The sequence below is a fragment of the Apostichopus japonicus genome, chromosome 20 (assembly GCF_037975245.1).
Source record: "Apostichopus japonicus isolate 1M-3 chromosome 20, ASM3797524v1, whole genome shotgun sequence".
Classification (NCBI taxonomy): Eukaryota; Metazoa; Echinodermata; class Holothuroidea; order Aspidochirotida; family Stichopodidae; genus Apostichopus; species Apostichopus japonicus.
Genome location: NC_092580.1, coordinates 452,501 through 470,448, shown reverse-complemented (window position 1 = coordinate 470,448; position 17,948 = coordinate 452,501). Strand labels below are relative to the sequence as shown.

Here is a 17,948-nt window from a genome sequence, read left to right as displayed (position 1 = left end):
AAAGTCCAGATTTATGACTTATGAAAAAAATAGAAATCATATAAACAAAAAGCCTTTTCCGGTCACTCGGTCAGATAATTACACGAAATAAGTGTATAACAAAGACAAGGGTGTCTTCTACTCCACGTCTAATTTTAATTTCGATGGGTGCTTCAGAGAGGACAAGAGAGGGGCCTTAAAAGAGGGGGTTTTCCAAATTGTGCACTTATAAAGAAGACGTATTTCTATCGGGTCCTTTGAGACCACGTATCTCCCGAACGGAAGCAGATATGGACCTGGGAGTTGCAGATTTGGGCTCCTGAGCATCGGTTACCCCCTGTCACGTCATATGGGCGAAATCGATTTGGGGTCAATTTTTGGCAATTTTTATTTGCGACAAAAATAGGTTTTTTGTCTGAAAAGTTTAAAAAGTACTTCTTTTTGATACCCAATTCCAAAATAAACTTCAGATTCGTAATCAGCGTGTCGCGAACTACCAGAAAAGATACACATTTATCGAATTTGCGACAACAAGTTTTTGCACCTCAAACTTGAAAAAGTAAGACCGAAAAACTTTTACGACGAACAAAGGATTAAAATCTTTTGTTGCCCCTAAAAGTTTTTCCGTTTTCTATTGTTCCTCTGAAAAGTTGCAAACTGAGCGAAATAAAAGGGCGCTCGACGCATCTTGCCAGTGATACGTGATTTCAAAGCAGTCAAATCAAACCTTTGTTTGTCATCTTCAGTTTTATCTTGACATTTATGAATAAATGGGTCAAATTTTGGCATAAATTTTGGAAAAAACTGCTTACGGTTTTTAAAGGTGAAATAACTTTTTGTCGCAAAGGCGATAAATGTGTATCTTTTCTGGTAGTTCGCGACACGCTGATTACGAATCTGAAGTTTATTTTGGAATTGGGTGCTGTGTGGGGGCGTGCAGGGGAAAAAAAATGATTTGTGATTTATGAAAAAAATAGAAATCATATAAACAAAAAGCCTTTCCCGGTCAGATAATTACACGAAATTAGTGTATAACAAAGACAAGGGTGTCTTCTATTCCACGTCTAATTTTAATGTCGATGGGTGTTTCAGAGAGGACAAGAGGGGGCTGAAAAGAGGGGTTTTTCAAAATTGTGCACTTATAAAGAACACGTATTTCTATCGGGTCATTTGCAGTGGCGGAGCTAAGGGTATTGGTCGAGGGGGGCGAGAATGGTCTGTAGGGGCGCTTTCGAAACTATCTAAGCGGAGCGCCACCACGGGTTTGGCGCGGAGCGTACCGAAAATTTTGAATAAAGATGCTCCTTAGATCGGCGGAAATGACACTTTCCGGGCCTTGCTAATTTGCAGATAAAGGATAAATGTCAATAGGTAGATGAGAGCGCAATAAAAACGTCAATAATAGCATATAAAGTGGTAAAAAGCTAAAAAAGGGCGCCAGCAGTCCATTTGAGTCCGTCAGGGGGGGGGTATCCGCCCCCTGACTGTATGGACGCTCCGCCACTGCCAGATAGACCACCCCTCCCCCCCCCCCCATGGTACGCCATTTGACGAAAGAATAACACACCCTCAATGCAACCTATACCTAATGGACACTTTCGTGGTATGATTATAGTCCCCCAAATGAGCCCATATCCAGCATAGCATATATATGTTCTAATAAAAATACAAAACTCCTAGTAATTGCCCACATTATTTTTTCTGAAAAAGGCAAATCTCTTAGAAATATGTGATAAATACAACTTAACGATAATTAGCCAAAGTACCAATCCTAGGATAAACCCAATAAACAATATTACAGAACTACTTGACTACCCATGTAACCTCAAATCACCTCGCAACTTAAACACATTCGATACAAATCCTAGAAGATGACTAAATCAGTGACAATTTTTCCACTCGTTTTTGAGCTAGACATAAACCTCAACCGCATACCAAATAACGAAGTGACGTATAATTACAATAAAACAGACTCCCAAAATACAACAACCAAAACAACGAGCTAAATTCAGTGGCGGCGGAACCGGGGGGGGGGGGGGGGGTAAGCGCAACACAACTACGTCTTAGGCCAATGATTTGCCTCATTTCAGCCAGTTCTCCAACATCCCCTGAAAGATATAACCTTCCAATGGTAGCACATTTCCCATGGATATATCCTTCAGGGACATGGGGGGGGGGGGGAGGGTAGGTGCGGAGCATTGCAGCCAGAGCATTCAAACGATATGATAATTGATTGTCTCTATCATGCCTCATCGAATATTAGTGTTTTAAATAAGAGTGTAATAAGCTAAACGCTATACACTCATCAAAATTTGCGTTTACACTACGAGTACACGCAAGGCGTGGAACATGGCTCTATGTGCGCAATTAATTATTAAACGAACAAAAACACAATATTAGCATTTCACCTGTACTGTATAGGGTACATGCATTCGTGACTGTGCTTGGTTCATAGAAATTTGTTGGCAACTGCACATGGTTTGGAATTACCCATTTGTTGACATTAAGAAATGCTTTCTGTTTTTTCTTAGGACATTTATTTAATTATTGCATTTAATTGCAAGTTGTAATTTACTACACTCAAAAACGTCTTTGCGAGTACACTACGAGTAATAGCTACTCTCTTAAAACACCCTCGAATATACAAATTACAATGCTTTTACAGATTTGTTGGTGCAATCTGAGAAATTGCAGGCTTGAGACCCATATCTTAGGGCTAGGTATTCGCAGCATAAAACACTCGGCAAGTGCCGTTTCCGGGCATCTGGGGGTTTGAAAACCCCAAAATTGTCTTGTACGCTCCGCATCAACCCATGGTGGCGCTCCGCTTAGATAATCTTAACACATTAGCACCCCAATAATTTTCCCGTTCCGCCGCGCCTGGCTAAATTACATCGACAATTACTGTGACAGCGTTGCCCATCAATCATATCTTCAATACTTTCAAAAGACACTGTCATTTAAAAACAAAACAGAAAACGAAAACTAAATAAGAAAATCCTTACACTTATGAAACTCAGACGTCGCCTACGTAGAACCTATATCATCTCCCGAGACCTAACTCTAAAAACCCAAATTAACCAACTTAAATAGCAATAAACAGACAAATATTGGCGGATGAACAAAACCGCGTCCCAAACAACTGCGATTTAATAAGTAATGATAAAAACCCGAAACACTTTTGGAAAATTTAAAAAAATCATTAACCCCATTACAACCCCAAACACAGGTAAAACAGACCAAGGCCTTAGAGATAACGTAGGTAACCTCATCACAAAAACTCAAGACCAAATAAAGCTAATTGAATCGTACTTTAAAAGTATATTCAATATCTACGATGGCCCCCGATACGATATCAGCTGTAAACACGAAATAGACCGTACAATTATCAGAAATGCAACCAGCTTTAACACCAACCCATTAGGATGTCTCAACAAAAAACATCCCTCTGCTCAATAAAATAGATATAAACAATTGGTATAGTGCCACTAAAAAATGCATCCTCCACTGGTCCTGACAACATAAATGACCAAATGCCTAAAAACTCCCCTCCGATATTCATTAACTCTCATATTTTCCCACTATTTAACGAACTCCTTAGACTGGGTTATTTCCCAACCCCATGGAAATCCGCCAAAAAGATTTTAATACCGAAACTAAGTAAAGACCGCACCAAAATTCAAAACTATCGACCAATTAGTCTCTTCCCAGCCGTATGTAAGATTTCCGAAAGAATTATAGATAACCGCACCAGATCCCACCTAGAGCAAATTAATCACCTTTCCCCGTATCAATCGGGCTAATTCCGCGCACACAAATCTACAATAAACCAAACTTTCTGCTGATCTTATTTTTTAAGCCTCTGAAGAAGATCCTGCTAGGATCGAAACTTTTACACATTCTATTACACAGGCTCTCTAGTGGATAAGCAGTTTGCTAACAGTTTCATTCTGCTTATCTTTTAGGCCTCTTTTGGCCTCTGCTTATCTTTTAGGCAGAACAAAGCTTTGTGAATCCTTTGTTCGTTTTAAAAGTTTTTTCGGGTTTCTATTGTTCCTCTAAAGTTGCAAACTGACCAAAAAAGAGGCCGATAGAGAGCGCTCCACGCATCTTGCCAGTTATTTCAACGCAGTCAAATCAAACCTTTCTTATTCATAAATGTTCTCCAGTTTCACGGTGTTGTTTCCTCGGAAATTGTATGCTAAGCGATAGAAGTGTTCAATGTTTTAATCGTAATTTTTTCTTCAAAAATGGAACGGAGGGTGATAAAATACTGCCTGATACTGTTGTTTTAACTGGTTGTTGTATATTAATAGTTTTCAACCGCTCCGCGACATGAGCTATGCAGATTCAGGAAACGTTGTCTTGACCATTACTTTAGCAACAAGGCAATCAAAAGAATTAAGATCTTTTAAGGGCTCAAAATGTAGAATATATATTCCAAAATGTTTCAATACCCAGAGAGAACAGTCTTCCTATGTGATATAAAGACATACAGATGCTCTATGTATGAGCACATGGACATATTCTTTGATCAATTTGAGCAAGAAAAGCAGCTCTGCCAACCCTTTAATAATTAATGAGTAACATGACATTGTTTTATTTTCACTATGAAACATTTTCACAAGTTACTGCCAAACCTAGAGTCATGTAGTATAAATCACTGAAAATAATGCCAATTTTGAGACCATTTGAAATATGAAGTTCAATAAAGGTGTACGTTTTGAGTTATCCTGTACAGCATTTGAACATCACCCTCCGTTCCATTTTGAAGAAAAAATTAGCATTATTTCTCAACAGTTGCAGTGACGCAGTGGTTAGCAAGGGCGTAGGAACCGAGGGGCTGGGCTGGATCTAACTGCGCCAAAGTTCAATACAGGGGAACTTGAAATGCAGCTATTGGTCAAGAAAAATTGGTGGGGACATGGTATATTATGTCCCCACTACTGAAAAAAAGTTGATGGGGACGCGTCCTGCTGTCCCCACCAGGATCTGCGCCCATGGTTTGAAGGCTGTTCATCCTGGAACGCCATTTTCATGCTCACTGATATGATGTGATATCTGCTGTTTGCTTAACAAATTCGAATAATTGAAATGAGACTGAAATATATAACTTTGATCTGTTTATTGTGCAATTCCCCACATTCTTTTCATTTCGAAAGACGCACAGTTTCAAGTTCAGTACACTGAAGGTTTCGATTCTCTATCTGCCTTCAGTTTAGGTAAGATCTTGGGATATTCATCCCTAGATATCGCTGGATATTGCTAGAAATCCATACAGCACAGTGTTCTTGGTATTTCTTGGGATTTTTCGGGCCTGATCTTGGGAAATTGCAAAATCGGGAGTGGTTACACTCCATTTAGGTCAGTGCACGTATGGCAAGCCGTTTTAACATTTACCTCGCAATTCGACTTAAGTCGAATACATTTCACTTAAGTGGAATTCAATTTCACTTAAGCAGAATACTATTTAACTTGAGTGGAATTCTATTTCACTTAAGTGGAATACCATTCCACTTAAGCTTAATTGTATTTTACTTAAGCTGAATTCATCAACTTGTCACTGCATCTTACTTAAGCTAAATCTATTTCACTTAAGTGGAATTGTATTTCACTTAGGAAATGCATTTCACTTAAGTGGAATTGTATTCTACTTAAGTGGAATACAATTCCACTTAAGTGGAATGTCCTGTCTATTTCACTTAAGTGGAATACAATTACACTTAAGTGGAATACAATTCCACTTAAGTGAAATGTGATTGGATAGTCTATTTCACTTAAGTGGAATGTGATTGGCTAGTGTATTCCACTTAAATGGAATGTGATTGGCTAGTTCATTCAACGCCAAACTTTGCCCATGCCTTTGCGCGCCATTATAAACAACTTGCCGCGATACGTGTACGTACGTGGTGTCGATATGTGCACAATGAATATCGGCTGTCCATCTGGATCCAGCTAGCACTTAACATTTGTGCAAGGTGAGTACGTACGTACCTGACCTGGTACCTGACGAATACCATTACCAAAATAAAACGGCAAATACATTACAAGTGGTTGGAGCTACAGCCGAAAACGCATTGACAAGGGCTAGAGAACGTATTACTTTTTTTTTATTTTGGATGGAATCTTTTACTTCGTCAAAAGTTTCACTATCTAAAAAGTTACGAATTCTGCCTATGTTACTTAAACAAGATGTAAGCCGCCTCTGTTGTGCATCATACTGATTGTTCCCCTGTGCAAGTGAGAAAACAACACTTCGAATTGTGTCTGTAACAACAACAATTATTTGATCGCATTCCAGCAATGTTAGATGTGAATGATTAGCCATAGCCATAATGTACACGTGCAACGAGGATCGACTACATCATCATATGTGATGAGCAATTGAATGCGTTACGACGAACATTACCCTAAATTGTATTTATATATAAGCCACATATCAACATTTCCACTTAAGTGGAATTGTATTTTACTTAAGCAGAATAGAATTCCACTTAAGTGAAATTGACGCCCAAAAGATATTATTCCACTAAAGTGTAATTGTATTCCACTTAAGTAGAATACAATTCCACTTAAGTGGAAATGCATTCCACTTAAGTGGAATTGTATTTTTAAGCAGAATAGAATTCCACATAAGTGAAATTGACGCCCAAAAGATATTATTCCACTTAAATGAAATTGTATTCCACTTAAGTGGAATACAATTCCACTTAAGTGGAAATGCATTCCACTCAACTGGAATTGTATTTCACTTAAGTGGAAAAGCATTTCACTTGAGTGGAATTGTATTCCACTTAAGTGAAATAGATGGACTATTTAGCTTAAGTGAAATGTTATACCACTAAAGTGGAAATGTATTCCACTTAAGTAAATTACAATTCCACTTAAGTGGAATGTATTTCCACTAAAGTGAAATACAATTCCACTTAAGTGGGAGGCATTTCCACTTAAGTGAAATAGAAATGTCCATTTCCACTTAAGTGGAATGGAATTCTACTTTAGGGAAATTGAACTCCACTTAAGTGTAATACATTTCCACTTAAGTGGAATAACATTTCACTTAAGTAGAATGTATTCCAATAAAGTGAAATGTATTCGACTGAAGTCTAATTGCGAAGTAAATGTTAAAACGGCTTGCCATATGCACGATCTCTCTCTCTCTCTATATATATATATATATATATATATATATATATACACAGCCCGATCACTAGACTCGTTATCTATCGATGAAGTGGTGTGTTGCCGGATTTTGTCAAGGTTTTAGTACTACGGGCGAAGGTTATTGTTTAAGTTTTGTAACCCATTGGGAAGCGATAAGAGGGGTTGGGCGTAGGGGTTGTGGGGGTGGGTGGTGGGGCATTTTCACGCAGATTGGAACAATCTCAAGAAGTGATAGGTGCGTCCGCCTGTCCCCCCCCCCCCCCCCATGCACTACATGATATTCACAGGAGATGTGCTCAATTCTCTAATCACATGCGGAATTTATTTTTAGATTCATTGTATGAGTTACGGTACGAGGTTTAGGGTAACAATTAGCATTCAGGTCGGAGTATAACATTTTATCTCTGGATGGCAGTGTTGCATCGAAGGACATATGTCTAGTGCAGTTCGCATATAGATCCTGGTCTAATACTGAAAATGCATCATGTTCCCGACGACTCGGTCGAGTTCGAGACCAGCCACAGTTGGTTTCATAGCACAATTGTACAATTGTTTATATGTATATATATATATATGTATATATGTATATATATATATATATATATATATATATATACACATATATATATATATACACATATATATGTATATATATATATATATATATAAATATATATATATATATATATATATATATATATATATATATATATAAATATATATATATATATATATATATATATATATATATATATATATATATATATATATATATATATATATATATATATATATATATATATATTAGTGAGAGAGGAAATATGAAAACGTCAAAATGGAGTTGTCGGTGGAAGGGGTAGGGTGAGGCGCACACCCATTCCAAAATCATCGATCCGTCACTGGCTACCCTATGTGTATAATAGGGATCAGCCCTGTAATTATGTCACTGTTCTTTTTTCTCTTCCCAGTTGCTTGCCGTTTTTTCTACTCCCTCCTTTTCTCCTTTTCCTCTATTTCTTCTCTTTCTTTTCCCTTCCTTCCTCCCCTTCTTTCCCCTCTTTTTCCCCTTTTTTCTTCTCTCTTTTCTTCTCTCCTCTATTTCTTACCTGGGGGGGCGCACGCCCCCAACGCCCCCCCTAGATACGCGCGCCCCCCCTGGATACGCGCCTGATCAAGGTGGTCAGAATTTGACCCTAAGTGACCTTTGACCTCTTCATAGAACATTCAGTTCTTGTACATTTCTGAGCATGAGGATAATCGCAGCTTTGATTTTGATGTCGACAAGGATTTCAGGCTTTTGGCAGCTGATGACTCCAATTTACATTTGACCTCTTAACAGAACTGCTCAAAGTGTAATGCTCAGTGAGGGGGACCTACCACCTAATTATGACATTTTACCGATGCTACAGATATTCACTAAACTAGACTACAAGGTTTTTGTATTTTGGCCGCTGATGACCTCAATTGACATAACTTCATAATTTCCATCTGTAAATATGAGAAAATTTTCAACATGATACCCTTGAGAAGGGCACTTTTGAAAACATGCAAGAGAGAATAAAAAACCCAGTATTTTTAGGTGCAGGGCAGAGATGGTCTTATGGTATTGCAGAAGTATTCAAGACTATGCATGAAATAAAGGTAGAGTTCCCCAGAAAAAAATTCTGCCAAACTATTCCTTAAAATTTAGGAGAGCAGTTTTTCAAGTGTTTTAAGTACAGCTTTCATAACAGTGTTCTCTATTATATCTCTTGCTATTTCAAGGAAAAAAACTGCATATCTTAGTGCTTCAATATTTACACACATGGTGATACAAAATAAAGAAGTAGAAAAGCTTACATATATATACAGTTTATACATATATATATATATATATATATATATATATATATATATATATATATAAATATATACATGTACATATAGATAGGGAGTACTCAATTCGATTAAGCCCAAAAGGGTTTCTTAGTTGACTTCCTTTCACATTTTTTACTTATTTGTACTTATATTGTCTTGTTCACCTTGAAATACTATGTGATGAAACAAATAATAATAATAAATATATCTTTTAAGAAGCTGCAACATCGGTGGCTCAAAAGTTTGTGATCCTGAAAGTTTGAGACCGGCAGGACTATCTGGTAGCTGGATCGAATCACTTTCCGATTCTTCTTCAACTTTAGTCCCATTTCTAATCCCTTCGGGGGAAACTTCCATCAGCTTGTCATTTTGGATTGATGAAGCGTTCGGCACGTCGCTACCAGAATTGGAACAAACTTTTCTGTCTTCTTCTGCCTTCAGGAGGTTATCGTCTTGTAAGCCTTTCCTGATCTGGTATAAGTTAGACTGTACTTAACTCGGAGGTAAGATGGAGGCTTTCATGTCCATAATGAGACTAGAGTAGGGATCTGAATCGGCTACAGGGGCTTGGGATTCCAATTTATTGTCTCTGTCTGATGTTTCGTCATCTTCCCAAGTCTCTTACAAATTTAAGTCTTCTGGAGGTCTCTCTGGGAGCTGTTCCATGTTGGACACCATAGGTGGTTCTGTCGATAAAAGAGTATGAAAGAAAATTACTAGATAGGAATACACAAGCCATGTAGACGTAAGAACTCTGCATAAAGTGTAGATCATGCATGTTACATTTGAAGACTCAAATGAGTCAACGATAGCCAATAATTTTAAGGGCAAAAACGGATTGCTTTGGGTGATAGGAGGGGGTGGGGGATTAACACTTTCTTGGTGGGAGGGAGTCAGAGCCACAGACAGAGATCTAAGAACATTTAATGATTTCCCTAACTTATGTAATGTCAGAAATGTCAATTTTTTTAATTTTATTTATAACCCATCTACTAGTGAAATGTCTAGTATTGTTGTATCAACTACAGTAGTTACAGAATATTATTATAAAATGTAAAAAAAAATGTAAAATTTTTTGATTGCAATAGATTTACAAGCTATATTACAATGGAAAGACATGAAGGAAAAATTCATAAAAAAGATGACTTTAGAAACAAAGCTTAACAAACCTCAGTTAATTTGTTGTGAACGGTTGAAAAACAGCGTTATTAGGCCAGGCTGGATTTTTTTTGCCACTTTTAATTTGTAAGGGAACGACCCATTAATTTGCCGAGGTTCATCGGTTTAGAGTGACAAGACTATTTAGTCTAATACTTTAACCATTTAGCTGAGTTCCTCAGATCCAGCACAAAATCACAAAAAAGATATTTACCTGTCTCAAATGACATGTTTACAGTGGTAGTACAAATTTGTCAACTTTTGGATAGATGGTGTCTAATTTTCTTTCAATGGGTGCAAGGGTGTTGTTGTTTTAATATCAAGTTTAAGGAACATGCTTTGGTTGAGTGAGTTATTAGAATGTAAAGCAATGGGTTAACATTAACATTAAAGCCTGTTCTAGAAGAGCTGATAACATCATCAAGTTAGCCTTTAAAGGAACATACCGGAGGTTTAGCATATTTTAACGGTAAATAGCTTGGAACTGGATCAGCAATTAACCTTGTTCTGGTGGACTACGACATTATTGTGTCTAAAATTCAGCCTACATTTGTCATTTAGGTAGATACTGAAGAAGTGACGGATATGAAGTCATGCTGTCGAGGAAGGAAACTTTCTTTTACAATTTTATTAATTCTTATTCTCATTTCATTATCTGACAATAACACGGACGGAGAAATGTACTACATCTCAAACCTGCACATAATCAGAAAGCAAAGCCAGAATATTAAACTGGAGGGTGGAGTGGAGGCAATAAGTAAGTGTTTACTATTTTGAATACATGTGCTGAAAGTTTCTCCATTTTGTTTATCATTATATTGATGATAACACTAGAGTTTCTGTTAATGGAAAAAAAAAATGCCCAATATCTTTGCATTTGTGTAGCAAGTCAGTCAATTTCATAGCAAGATTTGCTCGGGTAAATGGAGCAACAGAGTTCGGAGTGGGTTTAGTGGTACTGGATATGTGTTTTGGTGGGGTTACAGACAAAATCTAAGAGATGGGGAATCTAGGTCCCACCCCTGGCTGCATCCAAAACAGCAAAATACTAAGTAACTAGGTGTTAATTTACACATAAATAACAGGTCTTTAATTGAGATGGAGAACAACACACAATAACTGCAATGTTCCTAAATATTCCACTAAAACCCGCCCCCCCCCCCTCCCATCCTCCCAGACCAATTCTCTCCTAGTCTCATTACGTGTAGGGTTTCCAGAAAGATCTGACCTGACTCGGCGTTAATTTTGTTACAAACTTTTTCAAGAGTTTCCTCTAAATATATTTATATTTATATCTCTGGGATTATAGGGAAAGATTATCACTGCACAGAACAAAGCCTTATTTGTCAAAACAAACGTGACACAATGCGCATACAATTTAAGGGAAACCCCCCCCCAAAAAAAAAATAATGCACAGTACCATATGGCAAAACTTATGGCAGGTATAATATTGTTTCCAATACACTAGTAACTGCACAGCTACTTTGATGATGGGTAAAAGAGCAATTTGCTTTGCGTGAATACTTATTCAGTTCTAGGAAAAAAGGAACGAGCTTGTTATCCTTACAATATTCACCCCAAAAAAATACTTTACACTAAATCTGAGGACGAAGTACATAAACTTGATGTATTCTTTATGTTATGTATTGCCTTATGTATCACTTGAGTGACTCTGAATGGCACAAGCTAGATTGTACCTGACTTGAAGGAAGTAGCTTTATCCCTTTGTGTCCTGTATATTTGTCTTGTTTGTGTCTTGTTTTGTGTTATGTATTGTTTTGAGCAGTACATGGTATGCATTCATTTCAGAGTTGGAGAATATTCCTCACTTGACTCCCAGGGTTTGAAAGGTACAGTTGTACAAGACTGGCTGTGTCATTTGTGGGCGTGGTGTGTTGGTTATTATTGCTGTTGTGGTAAGACCCTGTGAGGGCACTAAGTTGTATTCAGGCTTGTTGAGAAGCTTAGCCTGCGAGGCCAACATTTTATATGCAAAAAACATATATTACTTATTGTCACCACCTGAGTTAATTTGACCAGTAACCGGTTCTGTGTGGATGTATCGTGGTGCCAGTCTGTACCTGGAGAGCAAGTCAAAGCCCAGTGAAGTAAGTCACATTATTTATCCTTGTTAAGAACATGTGGGGACAGGTGAACAGTGACATTTTGTTTATTGAAGTGTCACTGTTGTTGTGGGGGTTTGTATCCCGACCTAGGCAACTTTGGCTCTAGCCTAGGGGATATGTCAATAATACTTAGTAACATGTGTTACAAGATTATGCAATCAGGGATCACTTTAGAGAGGAGCATTGTGTCTTGGGGTATGGCATGATATTTCAGATACAGAGATTATGTTCTAGAATAATCCTCGCCATTGAAGCTGCCCTAGGGGTAGAGATAGTATGCATATAGTAAGTGTTGTATTGGAGCAGTTAGTGGGGGCATTATAGAATTGGGAGCCTTGTGATAATTTAGGACTTGGTGGTGGGTTTATGTAATTATTTATGTTGTTATGTGTTATGCGTTTTCAATATCCCAAATTGAAATTCACATCTGCAGGAAGGTTCACTGTGGTTAGGGTTCGTCTTACAAATACCCTCGGGATAATTCCAGAGCATGTATTTAGACAAAATACTAGTTAACGTATTTTGTACCCTGCAGTTCTTGACAATCAGCGGAGCAAGAGAGACAAGGGGTGCTGGCCTAAAGAGAAAGTAGCCCAAAAGACGGGAGCTGGTGAAACAGTGACAGCGACCTGAAGGTTACCAAACTTTTGGATTGAAATTGTCATTTGAAGATGTGAAAAGAGATCAAGTTTCTTAATTTCTAGAATTTCCTAATGCTATAATTCAATCATTCCCTAATTTGTGATTTATATGAAGGGTGTAATTTCATGAAGGGGTGTTTCAGTCGGTAATTGTATCACTATATTTTTCTGTTCTATACACCCACATGTTCGAGTTCTATATGAACGGGTGTTTCAGTCGGTAATTGTATCACTATATTTTTCTGTTCTATACACCCACAGGTCCGCGTTCTATATGAACGGGTGTTTCAGTCGGTAATTGTATCAATATATTTTTCTGTTCTATACACCCACATGTCAGAGTTCTTTATGGAGTCAAGTACCTAGCTGTTATCCTCGCCTAAATTAACAAAGTTAGCATCATTCCCGTGTTGGTCAGGGGAACAGTGACACTTTAACCTTCGGAAAATTCCACTCTCCTCAACTCTGTTGTACTCCATCGCCTTCGGTAAGACTGAATATTACTAAGTGATATTCCATCATGGTTAGGGATACTTCTTTCCGGGGGTGGGGTGGGGATGGCGGAGACAAAAAATTTAACAACTGCACTCATTCAATACAAAAACTTGGCATCAATTCCATATAAGTTAGGTAACATTCTCGCTTGTGAACTACCATAAATAGAACATTTTCACCAAATTTAAACGTCCCTGATTTATGCTTGACATGATCCTGTTAAACGCGCTCGGGTTTATTTAGCAGCGAAGTAAATCTTTGTACGCAAGACCGACTCATTGGTTAGTTTTGAAATTCATTCCAACTTTCTTCGCACATGACCATATCTGTGACCCGCTCGCAAACAATAGTCCTACAACCTACTGTCTCCAGCATACTGCTACCAATAATTTTATACAATGCGAGCATCATATCCATCTTGTACTCTCAATGTACCAAACCCAAAAGGAAGAAACTTGAAAATGTACCTGGCTCTTCCTCCTTCTGTATGGCTTTATGAGACTGAACGACCCTTTGACCTAACATCTTGATCTCTGCTAACAGTCTCTTCACGGAATCCTCTGATTTTACTACGCTGTCCTTCAACGTCTAAGCAGAAAGAAGATGGATTAATAATCAATCATGCAAATATGGATTATTATACAACACCTAATTGTAGTCTGGTCATTTGATTGGTCAATTGCTTGTTGATTGCATGCAAAATCCGCTCTATTCCACTCTATGAAATAGAACCATGAGTTATACTTTTTTGGTAGCACTTTTTCAATGGTAAGAGAGCAGAGAAACCTGTCTGTTCAAAACAATCGGTTGCATGAGTGCATTTTACCCGTCTTAATATAATATGTTGCATAAAACAAATAATGAATGGTTTCCATTCGTGCAATAGTGCAAATATTTCATTCGTTGAAAGATGTAATTTGTTCCATTCAACTCTGCTGCGCCCGTTGAATGGAACATTCCATCTTTCAACTCATGAAATATTTGCACTATTGCACTCATAACCATTCAATATTTGTATAATAATCAATCATGCAAATATGGATTAATAATCAATCACGCAAAGATGGATTAGTAATCAATCACGCAAAGATGCATTAATAATCATCGTTGCTTACAGATTTCTCTTTTGTTATACAACCCACGGGGGAAATGAATTCTACCCCACCAAGATGGGGAATACTGTATTTTCACTTTCGTTAAATGACGTGTTAAATTTTTCCCCATAAGGTCTGTTCATACCACCGTCTCTTATGCTATTGTCGCGTTACAGAGCAGACGTCACTTACTCTTTTCGTTGGGATCTGGGTAGGAGTTGAAATTTAAGCGCCAATGAATGAGCTGGAGCTTGTGGATTAAACACCAAATGTTTCCTCCCCTACAGCAGTGGGTAGTTTCACTCAACATTCTATTAAACATGAAATGTAGTGTAAGCAATGAAACTTGAAATTTTCAACATGTTACATGATGTTGCATGTTAGTCGCAATTTAACCTTGCATCTCATGATATCAAACACTAACATGTTAGGACAGCCCTTGAACAAAGCAATTAAACATACATTAAAGTAATGAAACTATACTCAAATTGACAGTTGAATGATCCATTAATTAATAGTTTTGTCATCTCACCTTCATTCTGCCATGGATTGCTTCATTAGTCATCTTAATTCCTTGCATACCTTGAAGGTAGCCATCTTTATCAATCATATCTCTCCTGAAACTTGCCTAATAAACTCCCTTGTTATGGGATCTTAGCATCTATTAAGATTAAAACATAAGACAAGATGGCAATCTATGGTACTCATCTCTTTTATGATGGAATGGATCTACAATGAACTTTGACCTTGACCCTAAACAACTGCATAAGTTCTAATTTAAAATTTGTCTCATTATAGTCAACATATCTGTGGTTTAATGACTTTTTCCAACATGCTGACAAGCAGAAAATGGCTACACTTTCTGGGTATTTGACCTTTCACCTATGACATTTAGACAATCACCAAAGATCAAGTTTACAGTACATGGTCAGGCACCTACCCACCAAGTTTGAACCTGATCGGACTAACAGTCTAGGACACACTCTTTTGCACAATTTAGACCAATTTTAACTTTAACTCAATTGACCCGTTAACTACAAGCCTAAACAGCTAAATCTGTCTTGTTTTAAACTTTGTCTCTTCATTCTCTACATATAATGTGGTTTAATGCCTTTGTCCAACAAGTTGGCATGCAGAAAATGGCTAAAAACTAATTTTTAGATTTCTTGACCTTCAACCTCTTTGACGTCATCAATCGCGCAGGCATGAGTTACCTGTAACATGGTCAGGCTCCCACCCACCAAGCTTGAACTCGACAGGACTTGGGGTCTAGGAGGAGTCTGCGACATACTTAATTTTGCTCACTCACTCACGCACACACGGACACGCACACACACTCACTCACATTTTTGATGTGGAGTGAAGTACAATATCTCATCTCCCTATTCATTACATGAAGGGAGATGAGATCAAAACAAACTCAACACAAGGTTACAAACAGTTCTGCTTTACAGCAAGAAATAGATAGTGGTCTACTTTAAAATGCACTGTGCAGTTTTCAGTACAGTCAACTGTTTAGAGTGTAAATTTAAAAATCATATCGTTTAAGCAGCTTGTTTTAGCTGCCCACCCCTCCTCCACTCACCCCCACCCCAAATTGACTTCTATTTACCTTCCCAATCCTTTACAACTTGAGATAGTTTAAAATATCGTTACCAAGATACAGCGTTACCTTTCAACCAGTTACATTTATGGTAAGTAAACATTCGGTTTGGGATTATCCAATAACTTGTCTCAATACATTGCATTTACTTTTCCCAGTCAGTTTCTTATTTTTGAATTGTTTTACAAAAGAATAAAACATAGATAATATGTTGCCAGCTGACAAAACCTTGCTTAAAATAAAACATGTTTAGAGAGTGAAACTTACTTATGACTGGTTAAAATGTCCCTGTAACTATCGCTACCACTGGACTCCGTGTTCAGAGATGAGCCATGCTTGTACTCGGACTGAGCCGTATCTCCTAAATTTTCTATAGCGACCTTTTGTTGGGAGAATAAACTGCAGCGGAAGATGAAAGAAAAGAGAACCAACAATGTAGACAGACAGAGGGTGAAAGAAGAAACTAGAGCACCAATGGTGCAGAAGCTCATTCCTTTTCGAGCTTAAAAATGTAGGGCCCACAAAACTTTATGGCCCACCAAATTTCAGGCCATTTTTCAGATTCCACCAATTTTGGGCCCATGAGGGATAACCCCCCCCCCCCCTCCCTCCGTTAGCAGAATCCTGGCCACACCACTGGCTATAATTCCTATTTTCCCCCTTTAAATCCTATTTTACCAACTCTCTCAAACAATACCACTGACCTACCCTATTAAACTTTCTCCCCTCTACCTGAGCAGACCTGAAGCACACCTTGCCAACATTTTGGCTGGCTGCCTATGGCGGGCCATCAGTCTCAAATCATTGGAGATCGACTTATACCGATTTAAATCGACATATACCAGTTTCCTTCGACATATACCAGTTTCCTTCGACTTATACCAGTTTCATTCTACATATCATCGATTTAAATCGACATATACCAGTTTCATTCTACATATCATCGATTTAAATCGACATATACCAGTTTCATTCTACATATCATCGATTTATTTTACTTATCATCGATTTAATTTGGAATATGTTAATGAGCTAAATCGATGATATGTCGATTTAAATAGGTATATGTCAATTTGAGACGCTAGAAACTGGTATAAGTCCACGGAAATTGACTTCTACCGATTTAATTCGACATATCATCGATTTAAACTGGTAGATGTCGATTTAAATGGACATATCATCGATTTATTTTACATATCATCGATTTAAATCGATGAGAAGTAAAATAAATCGATGATATGTAGAATAAATCGATGATATGTCGATTTAAATTGACATATACCAGTTTCATTCTACATATCATTGATTTAAATCGACATATACCAGTTTCCTTCGACATATCATCGATTTATTTTACTTATCATCGATTTAAATCGATGATAAGTAAAATAAATCGATGATATGTAGAATAAATCGATGATATGTCGATTTAAATTGACATATACCAGTTTCATTCCACATATCATCGATTTAAATCGACATATACCAGTTACTATCGACATATCATCGATTTATTTTACTTATCATCGATTTAAATCGATGATAAGTAAAATAAATCGATGATATGTAGAATGAAACTGGTATATGTCGATTTAAATCGATGATATGTGGAATGAAGCTGGTATATGTCGATTTAAATCGATGATATGTAGAATGAAACTGGTATAAGTCGAAGGAAACTGGTATATGTCGAAGGAAACTGGTATATGTCGATTTAAATCGGTATAAGTCGATCTCCAATGATTGAGACTGATGGCCCGCCATAGCTGCCTACATACCTCAGGCTCAAAGACTTCTAAGAATCGGCAAGTGCTGATTGGCTGTAGGGCTC

The 17,948-nt window shown here is 37.5% G+C and overlaps 1 protein-coding gene across 2 annotated transcripts in view; it reads right to left on the bottom strand.

Annotated features, from left to right (window-relative positions):
- Positions 1–17,948, bottom strand: part of LOC139961011 (uncharacterized) — a 426,752-nt gene that overhangs the window by 194,728 nt on the left and 214,076 nt on the right. Inside the window, exons 6-9 of one of the 2 annotated variants that reach the window (XM_071959799.1) lie at positions 16,385–16,516; positions 15,047–15,175; positions 13,888–14,008; positions 8,239–9,686 (exon numbers count right to left, since the gene is read on the bottom strand). In XM_071959799.1, coding sequence (XP_071815900.1) covers positions 9,622–9,686; positions 13,888–14,008; positions 15,047–15,124 — 264 coding nt within the window. In that variant the 5' untranslated portion in view covers positions 15,125–15,175; positions 16,385–16,516 and the 3' untranslated portion in view covers positions 8,239–9,621. Of the gene's footprint in view, positions 9,687–13,887; positions 14,009–15,046; positions 15,176–16,384; positions 17,299–17,948 lie in introns of those variants that run through there. The other variant, XR_011790694.1, reaches the window with a different exon arrangement.